This window comes from Poromitra crassiceps (assembly GCF_964638095.1).
Source record: "Poromitra crassiceps genome assembly, chromosome: 4".
Classification (NCBI taxonomy): Eukaryota; Metazoa; Chordata; class Actinopteri; order Beryciformes; family Melamphaidae; genus Poromitra; species Poromitra crassiceps.
Genome location: NC_139626.1, coordinates 68,455,982 through 68,482,117, shown reverse-complemented (window position 1 = coordinate 68,482,117; position 26,136 = coordinate 68,455,982). Strand labels below are relative to the sequence as shown.

Sequence of the window (26,136 nt, the reverse complement as noted above, 5' to 3'; positions counted from 1 at the left end):
CTGACCATGAATGCATTTCTAATGGTGCTTTGTATGGAAATTGCCCTTTCCATGCCGTCACTGAAGGCAGCATTCAAAGAGAAATGCCTTTTCCGAGCTCTCTTGGCCTGAATGCACCATTTGTAATAGGCCTCTGCATGGAGCAGTGTTTTTCTAAACTGCCCCTGAAGGCACCAACCCAAAAATGAACCCAAAAATGAATGAATAAATAAATACATAAATAAATAAACCACCCAATAAATAAATAACCAAAATATAGGGAACAAATGCAGAATTGTTGCTCTTGAAAATATTTTTTACTTTACACTATTGGAAAGGGATGTTGTGTTGTTGAATCCGCAAAAAATAAAAATAAATCTAATACACCTTATCTAAATCTTCTGTCTTGCTTTTTAGAATTATGGTTAAAATGCATGGTATATTACAAGCCTCACTCAGTATCGTTCAATGTTTCTGCCTGTGTTGGGAGAAAAGGAGCAAATACATATTGATGCTTAAATGATTTCACAACAGTATTGCAACAGCATGCAACTTTTATATACTAATATTATTCAGTTATGGAGTTATTTTTCCGTGACAAGTCTCATCCTAAAATGAGATATTCCTCTAAATCTGGTTAAAATCGGAATATTTAAAATGAGTTATACCCCTAAATTGGCCTTCAAATTGCCTCAAATTTCCGCCGCCGCCCTCCGGACGGCGGCTGTAGTGCCCTTTTATGAATTTGAGCCCCTGCCCCTCTAATGTTCTCTGCACGTCCCTGCACCCCACACACACACACATTGATATGAGTGTGTGTGTGTGTGTGTGTGTGTGTGTGTGTGTGTGTGTGTGTGTGTGTGTGTGTGTGTGTGTGTGTGTCCGTGCGTGCGTGCGTGCGTGCGTGCGTGCGTGCGTGCGTGCGTGCGTGTGTGTGTGTGTGTGTGTGTGTGTGTGTGTGTCCGTGCCTGTGTGTGGGTGCGTGTGCGTGTGCTGGGGTGACATGTTCCCAGGGAAACATGATCTCCCATTGATCCAGATGGGAGGACAGCTAGCTGCCGCTAACGCTAACTAGAGAAAGCCTGACTGGATCTCATTACAGAGCCACGATAGGTACTCTGTGTGTCTGTGTGTGTGTGTGTGTGTGTGTGCGCGTGTGCATCTGTGTGCGTGCGTGCGTGCGTGTGTGTGTGTGTGTGTGTGTGTGTGTGTGTGTGTGCGCGCGTGCGTGGGTGTGTGCATTACACATTATTGCACACAGACCACTTGATCAAGTTCAGTCCCTGATGGGAAGAGTTCAGTTATTGTTTAGGGCTGCACGATGACATCATCACGATGACATCATCACGATGACATCATCACGCCATCGGTATCGGCTGATATAAGTGAAATGAAAGTTAGAATGAAGTATGGCGAACGAACATTTCTGCTGATATGACGGTAAATAAAAAGGCTGATAAAAAGACTCTTTAATAACGCTAACCCCAATCAAGAGAGAGCATCCAAGCCTGTATAGCAGGGATGGGCAACTTTGATGATAGAGAGGGCCACAAAAAAATGTCGTCTCTACCAGAGGGCCAGATTTTGCTGAGGGTTGGGGGCCGAATGGCGCCGGCGTGAAACATTTTGGGCACTTGAAGCCAGGGTTAGAGGAATAACTCATTTTAAATTAACAGTTGTGATGTCACTATTCAGTCTTAACCACCAATATTTGATCCTTTTCTCACTCACTCCTATGTCACCACCTCCTTGAAATTAACTTTTTTGACCACCTGCCAACATGGCTGCTAGATTTTAAAGTTACCAGCCAATTAGAATTTCCACTAGCCAAAATGTTTTTCTTAAAATAAACCAGAATATGAGTGGGTTAATTTAAGCATAAGTATCAGTAAGTGTCCCGGGATGATCAAAGCCTGTGTTGAGGGTCACACGAACAAAATGCACTCTTGAAGCTAAATAAATCCAAAACCAATGAGTTAATTATTTATTTATTTTTTACTTCAATGTAGAACAGTAATTTCTTACACATGAGATTACTTTTAGCCTTTTAGTCATAAAGATTATTGAAAGATATTCCATATTCCAGACTGAAATGTTATAACAGAAGTAGAGTATTGGCCAGAATGACATGAACATTTGGACACTTATTCAGCGCGTTTCTTGCATGTTGCTTTCAGGTGCACTGTAAAGAAATTAAAAATAAAATAATAAATAATAATAATTGCAATTCCAGCGCGGGTCACACAGGGGGCGCCAGTTGCCCATCCCTGCTGTATAGGATGTAGGGTAGTCACGATACTAGAATTTCAACTTCGATATCGATAACCAGTGCATGTTGCTTTCAGGTGCACTCTAAAGAAATAAAAAATAAAATAAAAAATAATAATAATTGCAATTCCAGCGCGGGTCCACAGGGGGCGCCAGTTGCCCATCCCTGCTGTATAGGATGTAGGGTAGTCACGATACTAGAATTTAAACTTCGATATCGATACCCAGAAAAATAAACGACAAAGTAAAAGACAACAATATATACTCAGCCCAACACCATGCATGTCCCATCATGACAGTTATAAATTGCAGGGTAAAGTTGTGCCACTGTGGCTCTGTTGCTCCAAAAAAGTCCCATACCTGGGATCCATGCATAAAATGCTCTGCTAACTACATCCCTGTTTATTTTCTTTGCTTCTTGTGAAGCATCTTTTCATTGTAGTTCAAACACTGTTGGTAGTTGTCGTCCAAACAAGTTCATTTTGTCTAACTCGTCTGTTGATATTGTAGGCTGAGTGTTCAGGTCTAGTTGTTGCAGTTGTTTCCTCTACGCTTCAATCTACGCAAATAATTGTGTATCTTGTTAAGTTAACAGACGATTACTCGGGCATGCCTAGCTCCGTTGGAACTCTTTCGGCTAGCGCCTAGAAAGAGTTCCGTCTCCCTGCATAGACTTGCATGCGACTCTGGCTCCCAAGCCGTCTAAATCAGCGATACGGAGGTATATTTATAAGAGCCACAGAAACATTTCAAAGCCACATACTTGAGAAGAAGGGTTCATAGCTTCTCGAAGTCTGGGTTAGAAAGCTCGACCCTGCTCATAAATGCCTCTTTTCATCTGAAGTCTGTGCTGCTGATATTATTTTGTACCGAGCTTTCGACCAGAGTGGCGCTGTGACGGCTGGGCTCTAACCCGGGAAAAATGATGAGGGATCATAACAACGTGGAAACAACAACAACAACTTGTTCCTACTCTGCCTACCCTCTCTGGCGGGTGCTGGGTGATGGGAAACACGTCAAGAACTGTGCGCCGCTTGTGGTAACTTTTTGTTTTTGTTTGGGGGGCGGGGAAAGTGTCGCCACAGACACAAGTTCATAAAGGTTCCAATACAGAGAGATGCAAGGGCTTTCATCAATGGACCATAGGTTCAATCACCATTGTGTTCACTCAGTTGAGGATATATAGTGACTTTACAGACATGTATTTACATGAACATCTTCTGGATTATCACTTTAAGATGAAATCATTTCGCCCCTGTTTGCTTCTGACATTAGAGAATCAAAGTTAAAATGGTATCAACAGCTAAACGTAAAGGCAGTACATTTGAAGATGCAGCAGCAAGGTCATTAATGTAAATGAAAAAGGAATAAATGTCTAATTTGAGAATTTCAGACATATCGTTCTCTGTTCTGTAGTGTGTGTATACATATATACAGTATATGTGCGTGTAATATATATATATATATATATATATATATATATATATATATATATATACATATATACAGTAGGGCATTCACAGACTAGTCGACTAGTCGACTAGTCGACTAGTAAAACCACTAGTCGACACTGTGCTTAGTAGTCGACTAGTCGTTTTAGCAAAAAAAAAAAAAAAAAAAATTTTTTTTTTTTTTTTTTTTTTTTATATCTTTAAGAAAGAACATACATGGACTATCATATCCCATATCCCCCACAAAGAACATCAAAACACAACAAAACAAAACAAGAAAACTGCATAAGATACACAATAATCCAAGAACAAACAAGACTATTGGACAAACAACCAAACAAAAACAATGCATTCAAAGTAAATACATAGATCTTGCCCTGTTGGCAGCTAGGAAATGCATAGCTTTAAATTGGAAAGCATCCAATCCCCCAGCTGTAGTTCACTGGTGGAATGAACTCTCAAGCTACCATACGTTGGATAACATTTACTACAAGAGCAAAGGCAGATTCTTAGACATCCCCAAAATATGGCAACCACATACAGAGTTTGACTTTAATAACTTTTTACCCCAGTGTCATTAGGCTTATCAGGATAGGAGCTGAATGCATTGTTTTTGTTTGGTTGTTTGTCCAATAGTCTTGTTTGTTCTTGGATTATTGTGTATCTTATGCAGTTTTCTTGTTTTGTTTTGTTGTGTTTTGATGTTCTTTGTGGGGGATATGGGATATGATATTTCATGTATGTCGTGTAAATACCTCATGTTCTTTCTTAAAGATTAAAAAAAAAAAAAAAAAAAAAAAAAAATTAAAAATAAATTAAAAACGGTTAGTCGACTAGTCGACTACCTTTAGGGACGACTAGTCGACTAGTAAAATTCACTAGTCGTGAATGCCCTAATATACAGTATATGTGTGTGTATTATATATATATATATATATATATATATATATATATATATATATATATATAGTATATGTGTGTATTATATATATATATATATATACATATATACAGTATATGTGTGTGTATTATATATATATATATATATATATATATATATATATATATATATATATATATATATATATATACTGTATATATATATATACTGTAATCTGTGGGTATATATATATTTTAAAGATTTAAAAAAAAAAAAAAAAAAAAAAATTAATTAAAAAAAAATTAAAAACGGTTAGTCGACTAGTCGACTACCTTTAGGGACGACTAGTCGACTAGTAAAATTCACTAGTCGTGAATGCCCTAATATACAGTATATGTGTGTGTATTATATATATATATATATATATATATATATATATATATATATATATATATAGTATATGTGTGTATTATATATATATATATATATACATATATACAGTATATGTGTGTGTATTATATATATATATATATATATATATATATATATATATATAAAATCATTTCATAACCATCTGTTTGCACATTCATGAAAAGCATATTTGGAAAAGTAATATGTCATCAGTTTCACTGTATCGAAAGCTAAAGATGCCCAGAGCATATTCCTTGTTATTGAAGGCAGAATAGATTGAGTAGTGCTGTATTATATATCTGCTGTGATTCTTTCACAATCCATATTGATGTTCACACAGAATGTTATGGTTATTTCATTCAGAATTCTTTTATACACAAGTTTAAAAAAAAAACGAAAAACACGGTACAACAGATATTGGGCGATAATTTGTAAAACACATACAAACACACACACACACACACACACACACACACACACATACAAACACACACACACACACACGCGCGCGCGCGTCGCTTTGCAGTCACTTCACAATCACAAACTCAAAATGAATTCAAATTTAACTAGAGACCATCTTGCAGTGGGATCCCACAAGCCGTGATGGCAAGTTGATGTGGGCTAGCCAGGGGCGTAAAGTGGAGGCTTCAGTGACGCGTACGGACCATTATTGGCATCGTGAAGCACACCCTCTCGTGTAATATTGCCTAAATGTATCCTGTTACTATTTGTTGCTAAAACGACACGATTTCCCCCCAGGATCAATACGGTTTCATCTAATCTGATCTCAATCTAATCTGATCTGATGTAATCTGATCTAATCTAATGTCAGTGCTGTGACAGTAAAGACACACTGCTGGCTGGCTTTCTGTCAATGGTGATGCAGCTCGTTCCCAAAGTGACACCAACAACACTCTCTGTTATCAGTCATGCCGTCCTCTGCCGCCTGACAGCCAATCAGATCGGAGGCTGACAGCCAATCAGATCGGAGGCTGACAGCCAACCAGAGCTGAGGCCGGGGGTCAAAGTCAAGGTGGGTCGGTGGGTGGGTGGCGGACCCCAAGGTGTCCAGGGGGACGGGAGGGACGGGGTGGGGGATGGGGGGGGGGGGGGGGTGTAGAGTTACAGGAAGCAGCTGAGCCCAGCGGGGCTGAATTATTAATAAGCTAATGGACAACTTTCATTTTTTTTCCTGACGTCACTTTAAACTCCAGGAGGAAGAGATCTGGAGTCACCTGAGAATTCCCACGAGGACTCAAGACACCAGAACGTCAAGGAGAAAACACATCCTGATGGAAGGGAAGAGAGTGAGAGAGAGTGACAGAGAGAGAGAGAGACACACACAGAGAGACAGAGAGAGTGACAGAGAGAGAGACACACACACACACAGAGAGACAGAGAGAGTGACAGAGAGATAGCCAGAGAGTGAGAGACAGAGAGAGTGAGAGACAGAGACTGACAGACAGACAGAGAGAGAGCGAGTGACAGACAGAGAGTGAGAGAGAGACAGTGAGAGACAGAAGCTACTTTCACACACAGATCGCGCAATATTGCCGTTCAGAAGGTCCGCAACGCAGGCAGCCTTGCCACAGAAACTGCGTTCACACAGAACCAAGCAGCACCACCATATTTCTGCCCCGGAGTGCGTTTTCAGATAGCATCCACCCCTCCCGGATTGAAATGGGGGTGAACCATGGGCACTGAGTTTCATTATTATAATTAATCAAAGTCCCACAAATTAAAATGGTGCTGGTCACCAAGTCCGGTGAAAATATTTTTAGGCTACATATTATATTATAATATAATTATATTATTATTATAATTACATTATTATAATATTAGATTATATATAAACTCCTCAAAAAAAGTTCGGAAACGGTATTTCAGTCCATTATTTCTCCCCTTTAATAATACCAATTGGTATTCTATTTTATATCGTTGGAAAGCCTGATTAGTCACCTTTACAACGAAGTACAACTTGTAAGGATCGTGCATTAGTGGAATGAGCAACACAGCTAAACGTGTGGGTAGCGCCGCCACAAAATGTGCCAAAATCCGCGCTGACAGGGTTCTGTGCAGCCTCGACTTGGAGCCTTGCCACCGACTAGCGGCGACAGCGAGACTGTGCATACTCCAACGTAACTCGGCGCGTTGGCTGCGGTACACGTCCAAAACACTAGGTGGCTTGTGGTACACTCATGTCCATTACATCTGACGTGATCGTGTCGAACTTGCAATCATGTCGGTGGGGGGACATTTTATTGTCCGTCCATTTCAAAACTCATTCCGGTGAGCCTGCAGAAGGCTTTGCTAGATGAGGGACAAGCACTGTTAAATGAGGAAATGGCATTTCCTCATTCCTCACAACAACTACGTCAGCAGATATGTGCGCGGCCCAAGGCAACGGCCAATCACAGCTCTCGTGCTGGTCACGTCCGCGTTGACGCCGTGGAGTCACATACGCCGATAGGACGGCCAGCTGCGGCGACCCCTCGGCGCAGTCGGCGCTGGTGATTTCACGTAACAATAAAACCAGTTTTACTCATCAGGAGATCAGGACGTCACACCCATTCGCACCTCTGTTCCGTGTTGCCTCTCCTACGCTTTCAGGTGCAGGCGGGATGGAGGCTGATTCGGCGCTGTGACTACCCCCAGTGGCGGAACGGAAGGTGTAACTCAATTATCCACGACTCCGCTTTCATCACTTTCACATCGGAATACATATTCTGTAACATTTACCGCTTTCAGAACGTGTGTGAATGAGGCTAGAGTGACAGAGAGACAGACAGAGAGACAGACAGAGACTGAGAGACAGAGAGTGAGAGACAGACAGAGAGTGAGAGACAGTAGCCTCTTCTCTCTGCCAGTGGGCGGGGGGAGGGGGTGCGGTAGCATGTATCGATAACAAGAAATGTGATGTGGAAACAGCTTTAGCGAATCTGTAACCAAACTCCATTCACAAACATGCCGTTTTAATGGAGGATCCATTCCGACCATTCAGGCAATAACGTGGGGTGGCAATGTGCCAAAAATGAGCACTTGCCTTTGTACTCAAAATAGTGGTCGCACCGTCGTCAATCTGTGGGTGATTTATTTTACAAGTGGCATTCAAGTCATATCGGATTAGTTTTCAATTTATTTCTCCCCACAAAAGTTAGGCTAGGCCTATGTCTCGATATAGGCTGTCAGTCAGTCAGCTCCTCTCATCGACATAACCAAATAGGCTCCTCTCCACAGTTGTGTTAACTTGGACGCTCACACAGTCACAGTCACACAACACTGGCTGCCTCAAATGGCTGCCTCACACAATACTTGGCTGCATCCAACTCGAGAAAACTTTTCAGACCCTCCTGGAGACAATCTTTCTCAGAAGAGACTAACGCGACAAATCTGGAGACTTTTTCTAACATGGGAATGATGGGATTTACATTACCAGCAAGCAGCAGTAAAAGCAGGCAATGACGATAGCTGGGTAAGTCCCGCTAGCATCTATGCTAAGTTAGCAAAGTACAGCGAGAGCCAGCTGAAGCACATGGCTATTATTAATGTCAACGTCCATATTAATTAGCCATATGCTTGCGCGATGACATTGTGTATTGGCGATGTCAAAAGGTGGCGATTGACGATCTGACTGAGGTCAAGATCGGGCAACTCTAGTAGGCTATCATCTCCCTTGTTGCATTTTTAAACTGGCAGATGGGGGACAAAGAAACGATTCAACTTTTAGTTGTTTACTCACCTAATTTGGCTCTCTTCCAAATAATCCAGCCACGTAACTAACGCTACGTCCATTCATGAAAAATAATTATGGGACATTAACTCATTGAGTGCTAGAGATGCTGCGATCGAGATTTTTCAATTCCGATCCGATTTCGATATTTTAGCTCAAAACCGATCCGATTCCGATCAAATTTCGATACCCGATTCGATACCGATTTCGATCCGATACCGATACAGCACATATTTAAGTCTCTCTATGCTGTCTGATAGCTAGCAGGCAACACACATTTTTAGGGTTAGGTATGTATGTGTGTGCTTTGGTAATATAGTATGTAAACGATTTAGTTCATCTAATTCATTTGATGTAAAACTAAAACATAACAATCAAATTAGGGCTGGGCGAGATGGATGATTTAATATTCCATAGCTCTGACCTAAGCAAATCTGACATCACTATTGTGATATAATATTTTTTTTAGTAAAGTGTATCACTCAAGTCAATACAAAAAATAATGGCTTTTATAGAACCGAAAGCCTAGCTGCTTAGTCTGCAGATAAAACATAAAAAATTACATTTAGACTCTTATTGGCATGACGGCAACATATAAGCGGTCTGAATTTTGCATGGGGCCAGTTCTATAGTGAGGCATGGAAAGCCTCACTATACGCCATCATATCTGTGTCGTTTCACTTTTGACTGAAAAATGATGCCTGTAGTCTAGATTAAAGAAAATACATGTATGTGATGTTGACAATTATGTAGGCTATGTGCGCATTCGTTTTCCTTATAGATCATGAGTGCTCCGCAGCTAGCTACGTTAGCTTGCATGTAACGTTTAGCGTTAGTTGATTTTGGAGACACAAACCCTGGACGTTTCATTTTGAGTAGGCTAATGCATGAGGTTCTCTATGGTTTACGCCAGCTCTGGGAGTATGAAATGCTTTAAATGCGGGGGTTTTGGTCACAACAAGCTTGTGGAGCGCTGCCTTGCAACTAGATAGCCTAACCAGCTAGCTAACGTTAGCCATCATCACAACAGCTAACGTTACGTTAACGCCAAAACAAATCCGCTGCCTCATCCCCACGTTTGGTTTAGAGTAACGGCAGCTCAGACTTTCCCCTAATCTCAGAAACCTTGCGGGACATGTATTGCAAATTGCAATAGTGGTTGTTTTGTTATAATTTGAAACTGTCAAACTGGTGCGGACGCGTGATTTCGAATCGCACATAGGTTAAGGACGGGTGTGTCTGACGTTTTGGCCCTGGCCATCCTAGGCTCAACGCGGCCTCTTTGCTGCTGCTGCTGCATGCTGGATAGAAATCCTGGAGCGGAGTCATGGAATGGAGTGCTTATATCGGAGCCTTGGATCGGTCATTTTCGCTGGAATCCGATCCGATCCGATCCATGTTTTTTGGCTGATATCGCGCCGATATCCGATCACATGATCGGATCGCAGCATCTCTATTGAGTGCCACGGACGTCGATCGACGTCAAAGTAAATAGTGACGTAGAGTGCCACGGACGTCGATCGACGTCAAATGCGTTTTTTTACGGTGGGACGTGGATCAAAGCCTCCTGGATCTCCTGTACAAATATTGTAGCTTTTGGAGGTGTATAACCTATTTTACAGACCCATTAGGTGGCGACAGTGCTCTCCAGATTAGAGGAAGGTCCGGAAAACTGCAGGAAAAATCCCGTGATCAAAGAGAAACCGCTCATGCTGCAGCCAGAGCCATATAGATGGCTCTGACTGCAGCTTGGCTGCAGCTGATGTTGGCTGGCAACAGCAGTCAATCCGCGCACACAACTGAGCTCCTCTGCCTCTGTCTGTCTGTCTGCATAGTTTCTTCACACGATTAGCCGCCAGAAAGGCAGCACCCGACGCCGAAGGGCCAAACCTTTCCATGCAGTCCGGTTTGCCATTTCCTTGTCGCGCTGGGAGCCGGCGCAAAAAAACGGAGCCATCCGAAAATAGACTGGGTGCGTGTGGGGAGGAGTTTGCAGCTGAGGGGGGGAGAGGGGGGTGGGGCACGCATGCACCACACAACTACACCACGTCACTACATCAGAAAATATTATCTTCAGACTCAGAATGTGCTTGAAATGCTGCATTTCACAAAAGGCGGAATAACTCAGCTTCTAATTTGAAAAGTGTATTTTTGCTCAAAACAGCCTATCTTCTCCGGCTCATAACTAAAGAACGGAAAATGGGATCAATAAACTTTTTTTTGCAGATGATAGAAGAGAGTCTCCTCGTTCTTTGTGCGTGTTCGGTGTTTACATAGTAATATCACACAATATTCTGTGGGCCTCGAGAAATCACTGAAAACGCTCTGAAACTCTGGCATTGGGAGCGTCCGTTCTCCAAAAGTGGCTGGCACTCAATGAGTTAATGGTTTGTAAAGTCCCACAACCCGCCCACTCAGACATAACAGCTACATGATCGGGATCATGAGCTGCCAGTGTTAAACAACAGCCACTTTTCCTATAATGCGGATCCTATACTAGGGGTTGAGATGGTCATGACCCGCACTCGCGGGAGTGCGCATAAGCCGGCTAATTGTTTTTTAACATGCAGGCCAACCGGCTAGGAGCTGGTTATAATCCGGATTCCACTGCATGTTAAGAAGTGGCTAGACTGACAGAGAGAGAGAGATAGACAGAGAGTGAGAGTGAGAGACAGAGAGAGTGAGAGACAGACTGACAGAGAGAGAGTGACAGAGAGAGAGTGACAGCGAGAGAGTGACAGAGAGAGAGTGAGAGAGAGACAGAAGTCGGGTTTCCATCCACCTGTTTTTATGCGAAATTTCAATTTGCGCGTAAAAAAAACGGAGTGGAAACGCTGGCAAATTCGCAAAAACCTCCAAATATCACACACAAAAAAAAAAAGTTTTCACACTTGAGGGAGGTGGATAAGTCGATAAAGGTGTATCGATAAAAGTTAATGGGATAAGTGCAGTGGAAACAGATGAAGCTGGGAGAGAGACAGACAGCAGGTGGAAAGACAGACAGCAGGTAGAGATAGAGAGAGACAGACAGCAGGTAGAGATAGAGAGAGACAGACAGCAGGTGGAGCTGCACAGTACGTGACCGCATGTCACAAACTGAGAGACAGCCCACAATGACCTGTCCCACCTTAATTTACTCTTCCTTTCCTTTCTCACCTGTTTTACTTCTCAACTGTCTGTTTATCATCACTATTGTATGGGGAAAATAGAGAGGTCATAGAGCAAGCTATCAGGACCATGGACAGCGCTCTGACACCTGCTAACAGACAGTCAAAGTAAGCAGCACCTGAGAGCAGAGGAGCTGTCTCTTTCCCTGTGGTCCTGTAATGACTGCTCAATCCAAAACTCCCAGGGGCGTCCTGGCTCACCTGGTAGAACGCATACCATTAAGGCGCTGTCGTTCGCGCAGCTGACCCAGGTTCGAATCCGACCTGCGGTCCTTTGCTGCATGTCGATCCTCCCCTCTCTCTCTCCCTGCTTTCCTGTCGCTGTCTAGCACGTACTGTCCTATCAATGAAGACAAGATGGCCCCCAAGAAAATATAAGAAATCCCAAACTCCGAGATCCAAAACAAAACAAACAGAACACCCGGCACACTCAGGTCCAAAGTCTTCTCATTTATTTCTGAACTCGAGTTCTGTCTGTCTTGAGCAACTCCGGCCGGCACAATGTTTGCTGCTGTTTTTCTCCCTTATGTCCATGCGTCCAATCACATCGTCATTCTTAACGCAGAACCCGCCCACCAGCTGTGTCCTGGATGCATATGTTTTGTGTTGAGAGCTTGTCATAGTGCGTGTTCATGTGCCGTCCGTGACGCCCGTGACGTGACGTGACGTTAGGGATGGGTACCGAACTCGGTACTTTTACAGGCACCGACCGAATTACGTCGGTACTGCCCCGTACCAGTTCACATAAAAACGAACGGTACCAAATTTCGGTACTTGAACGCATCTGAGTAATAGAAAGAGAGTGGTGAAAATAGAAATTCCGACGGAACCTTAAGGCAACACGCGATAGCGCGTTACGTCAGTACGTCACTCTGGTTCTGAAAGCAAAACAGGACCAGCCGAAAGTTGTGGCTACACTTTACCAAGATAGACTCAGATAACACTGGTTGCAACATGTGTGATGTGAATTGCAAAGCTGGCCAGGGAAACACCTCAAACTTGAGGAAGCATGGTCAAACACAAGATATATTTAGCTAAATGCTGAAGACTGTAACGTCTTAGATAGGCTGAGGGTGAATGAAGCAGATAGCCTACCGCACCGGAGCTAACGTTAGCAGCACCTCCTCAGCTGTAACGTTGAGAGAGGCATCGACTTCTACAACATCAAGTAACGTTATTTAATTAGCTAGCGTTAGCTGGATAAGTTGTTTCACTGCCGTTGTGGTTGTTAGATAACGGGGCTTTTCACTGTCTTCACAACGACTGCAAACGTTACTACGTTAAACGTTAAACGCTAACGTTACTCTTGCTGCAGTAATTGTCAAGGGTTCAACAGAATGTATTTCCTCAGCCTGTATAGTAGCTATCAACATGAAATAAAAAGCATTTGAGAGCTTAAACCCGTGGGTTTTTATTTGGAAGGGTTACATTTGCCATAATCTTTATTAACATTTCTTAAAATGCATTAGAATATTTTTAATTTTAATTTTTGGGGTTAAAGATAAAACATTTTTTTAATGAACATTAGGGCAAATATAATACGAAAAGCCAAAGGGTTAAGCTCTCAAATGCTTTTTATTTTATGTTTCTATGTGCTACAGAGCCTGAGATATGAAGGCTTTAGTGAATACTGACCGCTCTCTCTGAGAAGTTTGGATTATTTATTTTTTTACAACTGTAATTTTTTTTGTTATTAGAGCGTGTAAAGTACCGAAAATGGTACCGTTTTGGGTACCGTACCGAATTCCAGGTACCGGTATCGTACCGGTATCGGTTCAAATGTGAACGGTACCCATCCCTACGTGACGTCGCCTGAAAATAAGCTCTTGGGTAGCCTCTTTGTATTTCCATACATTCCAAAGCAGCAAAGAGCAGATGAAAATGTCCGCGTGAAAGACAATGTCAAGTCCTCCAGGTGACAAACCTCGGGCACACTGATTGAGGATTTGAAAAGGGCGCTTCATATCAAAAAGGTTGCTGACCCCTGGTATATAGATATTAAGTGTGATGAACTTTAAGCATCTTAAACCCCAGTAACCTGGTCCATCCAACTCCTCCAAACACACAAAGTTCCTCAAGAACTTCAGCTCTCAAACTCTGCTTCATGGCTTTCATCATTCGTTTGAGGCAGGAAATGGGCGTGTGCTTTCCAAAGTGTTTCTGCTGTGTGATAGGCTGTTAGATCTATCCATATCGAGTAAAACACGTCCAATCACATCATCGTTATCGACGTGATTTTGATCTCCGTCCCCTATCGAGATCGTTTTATCGCCCAGCCCGAGAACGATCCCTCCACGAAAACCAAACCCTCTATCAAAACCAAACACGCCCTCAAAGCCTACAACCCCCTGCCTTAAGTCGAGCTGAAATGAAAAACTTTTTAACTATTTCAGAGCACATCCCAGGTCATACAGTGCACCTAACAATATGCCAAAACAAAATCACCCAAAAAAATCTAATTTATTTGGTTTTTCACATCTTCATTCATAAAGAAATCTACAGTGTGCTGACGTCAGCTAGCAGAACATTTCAACCCAATTTCAACATGACATGACAGCTGTCAATCAATCTTCAGGGCTAAGAGGAAATTCGAAGCAGGCAACATGGCTGCCTACATGGGCAGACTTTGCTAGCTCTTAAATGTTACTACACTTAGCCAATAAGTATGTAACATACAAAATAAAACCAACGCTACTGTCTTCATTTAATCTACATGCAAAGGACATGTATTGTAATTAGCTCGTTAAACTCGCATCCCAGAAATAGGCCGCCAACCGCCTGGTCCTCTGCTGTGGGGCTGGGTGCAGTGAGCAGTGTTGGGCAAGTTACTTTCAAAATGTAATATACTACATATGATATTACTAGTTACTTTCATTTGAAAGTAATAAGTTACTTTACAATATTACTGTCTGTGTAGACTAGAGTAACTTGTTACTTATTACACTACTTTTGCATTACGTTCACAAAAAATAACAGCAGTAGCGGAATGGCATTGCCGCCCCGGAACCATCCCGAAAAATAATTTCAACCGTCTTGAAGTCAGTGTAAACAATCCCAAATTCTAAATGTTATCATTTTCCTTTGTTATTGTCATCTATAGTTGTTATTTGCATAAAAACATAAAATTTTATTAGGAAATGATTGTATCTTTATTTAAATGTGGTTTGATTAAAAAAATGTAACTCAATTTGTAACTTGTGTTACTTGACAAAGTAACTGGTAGAATATTACTGAAATCCTATTGTAATAAGTTATATTACTGAGTTACTGCTAAAAGTACTAAAAGTAATATATTACATGTAATATGTTACTTTTGTAATGAGTTACTCCCAACACTGGCAGTGAGCCAGCCAGTCCACCTGTGCGCTGTATTTATTTACTGTAACATAGTGTTGTTGAAACGTGACCGGTGGGTTTCAGATTTGTCCGGTAAAATCCATTATTTAGTGGACTGCTTTCTCGCTCTGCTCCGAGGCACAGAGCATCGCCCCTCACATTCAGTCAGTCCAGTCCCTCATCCCAGACACGCCCACTTTTCAACAGTCGAATCAAACTCCTCCACACGCTGTGTCCCGCCTCTCTACCCTGTTTCACTCCAAATACGTCACAATAAGGAAGTCACATGCATACAGGTGGCGTTTCAGCTCCACTTTAAAAGAAGCGTAACCCCATGTTTTCCGACTGGTAGCCGGGAGGTTGGCAGGTCCAATCCCTGCCTGAGCTGGTTCAGATTCAAAGCCGCTGTGCCGTCCAGAACATGTGACAGACCCTGCTGGACGCACACATCCCACAATGCCTAGTGCTGGCATCTCCTCTCAACTAGGGATGGGCATCGAATTTCGAATTTTCGAATAATCGTTGTTATTATCAAGGTCGACTTTTATTATCGAAAGTTGAAATTCGGGGGGGGGGAAAATGTAAAAAAAAAAATATTTTTTTTTTTGTGAGTGAAATGTTGCATTGTCTCCCCTGATTCTAAGTATAGTCGAATCGCTTGGTTTGAGCAAGTAAAACAATTTTTATAAGCATTTTAAGCAAGGTTTATGGAAAAATGAATGGCGGATGAAATCCCATGAAGAGGGAGAGGGGGTGACTTTGGCACCCCTTTGGCACTCAGACCTGAGCCTACTAAATATTTAATGAACCACTCATGATTGTCAAAACTGTTTTTTATTTTCGAAAATGTCAATGTCATGTAACATGTTCTTTACTTCAGTGGTGCAATGCTTGTTTGAGCTAAAAATCCACAGCAGAAGCTTTTTCTATTAATTAATAAAGCCTTAGACTTAGAATCAGGGGAGACAATGCAACATTTCACTCACACAAAAAAAAAAAAAAAAAAAAAAAAAAAAAAACATTTTTAATTTTATTTTCGAATTTCGATTAAAAGTCGAGTTTGGCCAGCGAATTTCGAATAGTGTTTTTGCTAGAAATGCCCATCCCTACTCTCAACCCCCCCCCCTTCCCCCTCCCACTGCCCTCCCATCATTTGGCTTCCTCAGATCAATACTACAGGCTGCCAGAGAGAGAGATCACATGACAGACTGTCCAAACAGCAACACCCTACAGACTGATACTGACTGACTGATAGAAACCAGCTGGTCTTTATTGCAAATTATACGGGATCCCAAGCAAGGGGTCCATGAGAAACCAGCCAGGCGAGTCAGGGATGGGATATCAGTATCGGGATATCGGTATCGGGTGCCAATATGACGTAATTCACATATCGGATATCGGACTGTCATCGCTGATCCACGTTCCGATTAAGGTTGTGCGATGTCAGCAAAATATCCATCGTGATTGTTTTACAGTGAAACATCGTTTTGAACGATGGCATCGTCATTTATGCCATCCGCCGCTGCAATGCACGTTAAAAGCAGGACAGCTGAGCTCTTCATGAGAACGACAGGCAGGCTACTAGCTACTGCACAGAGCCAGGCCACTCAAGCAGTGAGCGGCAGCTACTGCTCCAACAGCTAGCAGTAGCCTAGCTGCTGCTGCTGCTGCTGTATTTCTCTCTCAACTCGCTCCAGTCTCCTCAACTCTCTCTCTCATTAGGTTCAAAAGCCCACTCGAATCTAACGTTATATCCGCCAGTAATTCTGTCAGTTTTCTGCCAGTTAGTTAAATTCAACACACACACACACACACACACACACACGTTGTTGGTCAGGATATGTAACGTTAACGTTAGCCTATTTGTTTTGCGCCGTTCAATATTGCTAGTGCTGTATCAACTTTCACTTTGGAACCAGGCGAGTTAAATTCACAGTTGAAGACTTGTACTCACTTTGGGTTGAAAACAGGAAAGTCTTGTCTTGTCTTAAAAGTGTTCACAACAAAAGAACTGACTTCTCATGCGCGGGGGACGCCCCGGCGACATTAAACAAGCGCACCCAGTGCAGAGAAGCACTAGAGCGGAGGAGGGAGAGGGGAGGTTTATCTGAGTGAGAATAGGGTGCGCTCGTTTAATGCCGCCGGCGCGTCCCCAACGCGTCACGGTAAGTGGACTTGGTATTTTTTATTATTAAAACGGCAACAATTTAATTTGAACAGATAATTAATCACGATGATCCGATGTAGAAGGCACAGAGGTCGATGGGGGGTCGGCCAATGACGATGGTTGATGCCATCGTCCATCGTGCCAACCCTAGTTCCGATCCAGACTCCATTCATAGGCTGCACTGGACCATAAACGCACCGTAACATGACATGAAACAGTGAAAGTGTGAAGTCATGGAAAGCAGACCTAGAAAAAGATATATCAATAGAAGACTGGGAATCGATTTGTGGGGAGGCTCGCCTCATACTCAAACAATTAATACTCGATTAAGACTGTTGCAGTACAAATGGCTGATGAGAACATATATAACTCCGGTTAAATTAAACAAATACAATAGCAATATTCCAGACTTATGCACAAAATGTATTGAGGAGAGGGGAACATTGTTTCACTGTGTGTGGCAATGTAGTAAGGTCAGATCTTTTTGGGAGGAGGTTAAAAAGGCAATGGCAAAAGATTATTTTAAAGGACATCCCAATGGACCCTGGTTTTTTTGTTTTGTGACTATACCCAGAAGGCCACAAGTACAACAAGAGTGAACAGACAATAGCTGTGTTTCCATTACAGTTTTTCGCAAAATAATTGCGATATTTCTACAACTTCGACAATGTACAATTGCGACTTGTAGGCGTTTCCATTGAAGTTGAGGAGTGACGGCGCACACACCTGAACGCAATTCCCCATTACCAGCAGCTGCCACAGTGATTACGCACGGGGATCTGCCCCATATCCTGTCCCCTGCATGCTCAAATCACCACATTAAGTTACAACACATATAAACAAGCCTGATTATCAATTCAAAAGAAAATGAGTGGCAACATGTTGCTGGCTGCGGTGAATGCAGTGAGCGCGACAGGCAGAGGAAAAAAGGTAGCCTAATACAACTGGTCCGATTTAGAGATGGAGGGGGGAAAGGCTGATTTGGTGCAATAATCGGAATGTCGTGTATTATACTTATAACATTGCACCTGAAACTAGGGATGCACCGATCCACTTTTTTCACTTCTTGAATATACAGTATACGCAAAGATTTGGCCAATTAAAGTTTTTTTTTTTAAATATACCTTTCAAACAGCAGACAAAATTAAGAAAATATACAAGGCAAAGAAGGATACTATTATACATTATTATACAAATTACGGCCAGCTGTGAGCTGGAATTGCAAAAAAAAAAAAAAAAAAAAAATCCAATTCCGAATCCGAGATTCCAGATCCGTGAATTAGTGCCATATCGGCACCCGATACCGATATTGGATCGGATCGGCCCCATCCTTACCTGAAACGTGTGTAGTGTATTACTCACATTCACTGTATTCACTTCAGTCAGCAGCACCGCACCGGTGTGTGCTTTTCATCGCTTCATCTCGCAGCTGTGCTTAATGCGCGCACACAGGCAGCCTGTCACCATGGACCGATTTCTGCCATCGTGTCACATGACGTGCAAATGCGGAAAATGTGTTTCCATTACACTTTTGCGATAAACTGCTATATCGAGACGTCTGAAAAACCACCTCATGAGAGCGCAAAAACTTTTTTTACGTGTTTCCATTACCCAATTTCTATTGCGATATTTAGATTTTGCGCATTTCTGAGGGTAATGGAAACACGACTAATGATAGATATGTGTCTTCTTCATACCAAAAGATCCATTGCAATGTATGTATGTTAAATTGTATAAGAAATGTGAATAAATATATTGTAAAAAAAAAAAAAAAAGTAGTAGTAGAAGTGAGGTAGTAACGTTAGCGGTTAGCTAACTCAACAACATGTCCTTCTTAGTTTTGGAAATATTTTATTCTCATACATATTTGGTGGGTTTCCCACTTTACCAAATGTGATAAAGTGGCAGGAGTGTTTAATTGTCGCTTATTTGTTGAAATGTTATCTTAATAATTTTGAGTGGATCAATTGTTTTGGAAATATCTAATGACCTTTATAATAAAGGTAATTCGATATTTAAAGGCTTTATTAATTGTTTAATTGAATATTGCTATGAGATATTTGATTAGCAAACCAAATACTAAATTATGTCACAGTAGGAGCCAGCTACTATATAAACGTGGAGGCTGCAGCTCCTTGGGAGAGTTGCCAAGAGCTCTGTTATCGGAATCAGTATCGGTATATCGGCAGATATCGGAATCGGATCGGATTCGGAACTGGAAAAAAGTGGATTGTGCATCTCTATCACCCGTCGCCCCTAACCTCATCAAGGTAGGCCAGGAACGCTCCTAACTTCATCAAGGTAGGCCAGGAACGCTCCTAACTTCATCAAGGTAGGCCAGGAACGCTCCTAACTTCATCAAGGTAGGCCAGGAACGCTCCTAACTTCATCAAGGTAGGCCAGGAACGCTCCTAACCTCATCAAGGTAGGCCAGGAACACTAACCTCATCAAGGTAGGCCAGGAACGCTCCTAACCTCATCAAGGTAGGCCAGGAACGCTCCTAACCTCATCAAGGTAGGCCAGGAACGCTCCTAACCTCATCAAGGTAGGCCAGGAACGCTCCTAACCTCATCAAGGTAGGCCAGGAACGCTCCTAACCTCATCAAGGTAGGCAAGGAACGCTCCTAACCTCATCAAGGTAGGCCAGGAACGCTCCTAACCTCATCAAGGTAGGCCAGGAACGCTCCTAACCTCATCAAGGTAGGCCAGGAATGCTCCTAACCTCATCAAGGTAGGCAAGGAATGCCCCTAACCTCATCAAGGTAGGCAAGGAACGCCCCTAACCTCATCAAGGTAGGCAAGGAACGCCCCTAACCTCATCAAGGTAGGCGAGGAACGCTCCTAACCTCATCAAGGTAGGCAAGGAATGCCCCTAACCTCATCAAGGTAGGCAAGGAACACTAACCTCATCAAGGTAGGCCAGGAACACTAACCTCATCAAGGTAGGCCAGGAACACTAACCTCATCAAGGTAGACCAGGAACACTAACCTCATCAAGGTAGGCCAGGAACACTAACTCATCAAGGTAGACCAGGAACACTAACCTCATCAAGGTAGACCAGGAACACTAACTCATCAAGGTAGACCAGGAACACTAACTCATCAAGGTAGACCAGGAACACTAACCTCATCAAGGTAGACCAGGAACACTAACCTCATCAAGGTAGGCCAGGAACACTAACCTCATCAAGGTAGACCAGGATCACTAACCTCATCAAGGTAGACCAGGAACACTAACCTCATCAAGGTAGACCAGGAACACTAACCTCATCAAGGTAGACCAGGAACACTAACTCATCAAGGTAGACCAGGAACACTAACCTCATCAAGGTAGACCAGGAACACTAACTCATCAAGGTAGACCAGGAACACTAACCTCATCAAGGTAGGCCAGGACCACTAACCTCATCAAGGTAGACCAGGAACACTAACCTCATCAAGGTAGACCAGGAACACTAACCTCATCAAGGTAGACCAGGAACACTAACCTCATCAAGGTAGGCCAGGAACACTAACCTCATCAAGGTAGACCAGGAAGGGGAATTGTGAAAAAGTGTCCTCAGGAACCATCCTTATCGGCTCAAGTTTCATCACTGTTCTAAATTCACCCACTACCCAACCTGCACAGCTGTTTAATCAAACGGCACAGCTACCGTTATTCACAATCACAATCACAATCATGTTTATTAGCCACAATAATGCAAGATTGAGATAAAGCAAGACTTTTCAACTGGCTAACTCAGCTTCTATGAGCTGAGCGGACTAGCTTCCCTGCAGCATACCAGCTCATATCCAAGGTTCATCCTATTTACTGGAACAACATTTCCATTACATGAGAAGCTGACGCGTTATTATGGATCCCACTGCAGTTGTGGGCAGAACACGCCCTGTGCCCGCCTATGCAGCAGTCAAGCGCTGGGATTGGCCTGAAGTGAGCTAATACGCCGCCCCAGTCACATGTTGTACAGCTCAGCCTCACGCTAACCTCGCGTCACCAGACTCTCTCTGAAAGGAGGAGGCTCACACACACACACAGCACAAATCTCACACACACTCTGCATCCACGCGTCCTATAATAAATAAATAAAAGAATTATGGTCATGTTACAGTGTGGGAATTTCATCATTTTAGGGGCGTGGCCTACTGGCCTTCAGCATCGCAGTTTTTTTTCCGGGCACAAGCCAGGGCACAAAGGCCACTGCTCTATTGACATCATCATGAAGAGTGATCTTTCTCAAATGTGTGTTAAAATGAGCCAATTATGACACATCCTTTGCATAGAGAGAGCAGCTACATTAAACTGAGACCACTGATGCCTTTAAAGCAACTGACTGACAGGCTGCTAGCAGGGCACTGCCAAGGTGGCCTTAGGGATGTCAGGGCATCACGGGCAGAGGGAGGGGCAACACAGGCCTGTGTGTCATTCCCACCCTGATCACGTACGTTCCTTAATGTAACGTGCTAACGCTAACGTGGCTTCATTCATTGCATCAATATGGCTCGACTGCAGCCCAGCTGGAGCCACCATTCCTCTGTTCAATAATGCAAACAGACCTTGTGCGCTCCTATGCAACCATGCAACCAATATTACAACACTAACGTTAAGGCCAGTTATAAAAAACAAAGAAATTGCAGTTGAAACTGCATTGTGTCAGATTTTCTGAAGAGAAAGATCATATATTTTAGATCATATTAGCCTGTTCATAGTAACATTATTCCATTTCAGACGTCTGCATCTGCAGATGGATCGTGTGGGGATAAAGCCTGCTCTTCAGAAGTATAACGTGAAATGGAGAAAGGGATTTAATGTTAAAAGCTGAATAACGCTGGTTAATAACGTTGGTCTTGCACTCAAGTCAAATTGTCTGAGGGTAAACATAATGTTTTAGGTAACTTAACATAATATGAAGTCATGACACGTCCACCACCACCTTGCCTCAGGAGGTGAGATGAAAACAGGTGGTGCGCTACTCAGAACAGTCTGCATGGGCACCTGGCCTGCCTGTATCTTCATTCTTTCATTTGATCACATCTGTCTTATTGTGCCACTACGTGGTCCCAGGCCAATAAAACAACGACGCAGCCACTCTTTACTCTATTCAAGCAAGCGTTGAAGGTCCTGGATAAAAAACCTAACAGCTATCATTACTGTAACATTATCAAGAAATATAACTTTCTAACATTCGAGAATTTCCTGCTGATGGCAAATGTCTGTTTGTTGTATAGGATCTTCCACGGCCTTGCGCCCCCCCCCCCCCCCCCCCCCCACTAGAGGAGACTGTTGCGTGGTGGGCTGCGGAACACCCTGCCAGCAGTCATTAAAGGCTGCAGTACTTTCAAAGGTTTTAAGTCCTCTGTCAAGAAGTGGCTGAGAGAGGGTCAGTCCTGTGGCCACCTATAGGCATTAGTTTGGTCTCATGTTGTTGTGTTCTGACATTGTGTATTTATTTCTGATCATCTCCTCATTTACCACTATGTGATCTTAGGGGATTGCTATCTACCTATGTGTTATATTTTACTGTGTTATATATTACTAATAGTAAGTATTATCATTTTTTTGTACCATGTACAGTATATTGATTGTATACTTCCAGCGCCACTGGGGGCCATTCTGAGCCTGCACTGTAGTGGTGGAATTAGCTGCGATATAATTTTTATTATATTTTCTTGGGGGGGGGGGGGGGGGGGGGGCACCAGCAAAAATCTTGCCTAGGGCACCAACTTGGTCAGGCACGCCACTGAGTGGCAGGAGTGTTTAATTGTGGCTTATTTGTTGAAATGTTATCTTAATAATTTTGAGTGGATCAATTGTTTTGTAAATATCTAATGACCTTTATAATAAAGGTCATTAGATATTTAAAGGCTTTATTAATTGTTTAATTGAATATTGCTATGATATATTTGTGCAGTACAGTATATTGATTGTTTAGACACTAGGATTTTCTTTTATTTCTGTATTTGATATGTACTGTGTGCGCAGTGTGCACAGGACTGTGTGCCCAGGGACTACAGATGCAAATTAGCTCTTAGCTATCTCTGGTGCAATATGTTTATTGTGTACTGTCCCTGCTCAAATAAACAATAAAGATAAAGATAAAGATAAATCCTGGCACTTGAATGCTGGGTGTGCTCTGCCCAACTGCAGTGGGATCCACAATAAGGTGAAGCTGACTGAAGTGGTACTGATTGTTCCAGGTATCAGTCGATCAGTGTTGCTAGGTAAACAGAGTTATGGGCTTGTGAAAAACTTTAGATTTTGATTGCTAAACATTTTGTGAATGCTTTTATTTTATATTGTTAGCAAAGGACCTAGACAACACCTAGGTGTGCGTTAAACGATTTTAGTGCACTTTGCAGAGGCCGCCTCCACCTCGTGCGTTAAAATCGTTTAACGCACACTATAGGAGCTGATTATCCCTTACATGGTGACGCAGTGATGCAAATGTAGACAGCTGGCAAGGTGTTCTAACTGTTCAATTATTATTATATAATTGTTATTTGACCTCAGTGGCACACAGCGAGCCTCTGTGTGACCTTTGACCTCAGACATAGGTCTGGGTCAGTCAGCACTCTGGGACTCAAACTGTCCCACAGACATCCTGAAGTCTGTGGGACAGTTTGAGAGAGCAGAGGAGCATTCGGTGCCAATCAAGCTATTCGGCGAATAGCTTGATTGCTTTGATCAAACCAGATCAAGGGACAGATCCTGGATCTGTTTACCCTTCATTCGTGGTATGGGCCTCTGGCGCGGGCGGAGGGGAAATAGCAGTGTGTAGTCTACAACTTTTGACGGGTGGATTATGCACATACTTTGAATTGTTTCACAAAAGGACAGGAATGTGATGGTAAAGTGCAACCTTTGCCCAGACCAGAAGCAATTTATCCACCGCTGTGAACACCACATTCAATCTGTCCAAGCACCGGAAGGCAACATGCTAACGTCGCTTTCACAGATAAGCTGGTGGACTCGGTGCGATTCGGGGGGGTGAAGTTGCAATATTGTTTCATTTTTCATTTGGTCCGTTTCACTTTCACACAGTAATTATTTTTGCTTCCTTCTACCACCTTCTACTCATGATGCACTGCCTTTCCTATACATACTGTATTTGCTCTTGTGTTTGGTTCAGGTTGCTTTCACACCACAAACGAACCGCGCTAGAGTTCACTTGCAAACGAACCGAGAGCCACGTTTTCAAGCAGACCAGAGTTCGCTTGTTTGTTCCGCAACAGAGTTTGTTTGTGCTTTCACACCACCCCAAACGAAGCGCACTATCCGAGGAAACGAACTCTGGCGCGGTTAAAGCGGAGCAAACAGCTGATATGTGAAAGCAACCTAACAAAACACAAAGCTAGCAGAGTCGCTGAGTCCACGCTGAGTCGACCTGTAGCAGCAGGTAAGGTGAAAAGCAGATATAAACAGGCTTGTTGCATTGTCAGAGGAAATGTTGCCAGTGTCAGATATTTCTATGGTGAAGGCTGTAAGTGATTCACGTTATTTTCTCGATAGCTATGCAGTGCAGAGCTTTTATTTTGAAGGCAAAATAAATGAAAGTGTTTTTTTTGTTTTTTATTGATCATTTCACAATTGCATTACATTACATGTTGGACCCGGGGAGAATAATAAATCCTGGCGTCTCGTGTGGAGTCGTCCAAAGTTGGAGTTGTCTCCGTTTCAGAAACAAAGATCTTGTGTATGTCCTCATTAGGAGAGGGATTTGTGCTGATATGTGGACATATAAGGTGTAATGTTGTTAACTGACAATGCATCTCGGTCGATGTTTAGGAGTAACGCAAAATTAATGTAATGAGTAGTGTAACAAATGACTTGCTCCAGGGAGTAATTAAGTCAGGCATTACTTTTTTTAAAGTAATGTGTAATATAGGACGAATCAGCGTGACGTCACTTGCCACCAAGAAATGCGGAACCCCGCGGCAGTTATTCGTATGAGTTGTGCCAAACAATAATATTAATTTATTTATTTATAGTTAATATCTCAAAAGCTATAGGCTACATCACATCGCTCACATTTTGACATTCTGGGTGAGAGCAGAAGTAGCTCAAGAGTTTGATATATACATGTCGTGTTAAAGTTGTGTGAACTGTCGCAGTTTTTAAAATGTAAACAGAGTCAGTCGGCTAGAGTCAGACACTCAAGCCTCCCAAAGCTCACGCTCCATAGGGTTCCATTGCCATTGCCATTGCCACCCAGTGACACGCGGTTTGTTGTATATTACTTCTTCCCAACAACACAACACAGCTCTGTTGAGGCACCTGTGGACAGACTGATGATGACATGATGTGAACTCCAGAGACCCTCTGACTGACTCTCTCTCTCTCTCTCTCTCTCTCTCTCTCTCTCTCTCTCTCTCTCTCTCTCTCTCTCTCTCTCTCTCTCCCCCTCCCTCTCCCTCTCTCTCTCTCTCTCTCTCTCTCTGACACTGACACACACACACACACACACACCACCACAACAACATCAACAACAACAACAACAACAACAACACAAGCTGTTCGAGATCAACAGTCAGTTTGAACAGTGTGTGTGTGTGTGTGTGTGTGTGTGTGTGTGTGTGTGTGTGTGTGTGTGTGTGTGTGTGTGTGTGTGTGTGTGTGTGTGTGTGTGTGTGTGTGTGTGTGTGTGTGTGTGTGTGTAGCCTACCTTGTAGACATCTCCGTAAGTGCCGCTGCCGATCCTCTGGATGATTTGGAAGTCCTCGTGCGGGTCCCTCCTCCACACCTCGCAGC

General features: G+C 42.8%; 1 protein-coding gene across 1 annotated transcript in view; it reads right to left on the bottom strand.

Moving 5' to 3' along the window:
• Positions 1 to 26,136, bottom strand: part of LOC310775976 (mitogen-activated protein kinase kinase kinase kinase 3-like) — a gene marked incomplete at both ends in the record, with an annotated part of 191,619 nt that overhangs the window by 165,473 nt on the left and 10 nt on the right. Inside the window, one exon of the mRNA XM_083636096.1 lies at positions 26,051 to 26,136. This exon is cut by the window's right edge and continues 10 nt beyond it. Within this exon, the coding sequence (XP_083492222.1) occupies positions 26,051 to 26,136 (86 nt within the window). The remainder of the gene's footprint in view (positions 1 to 26,050) is intronic.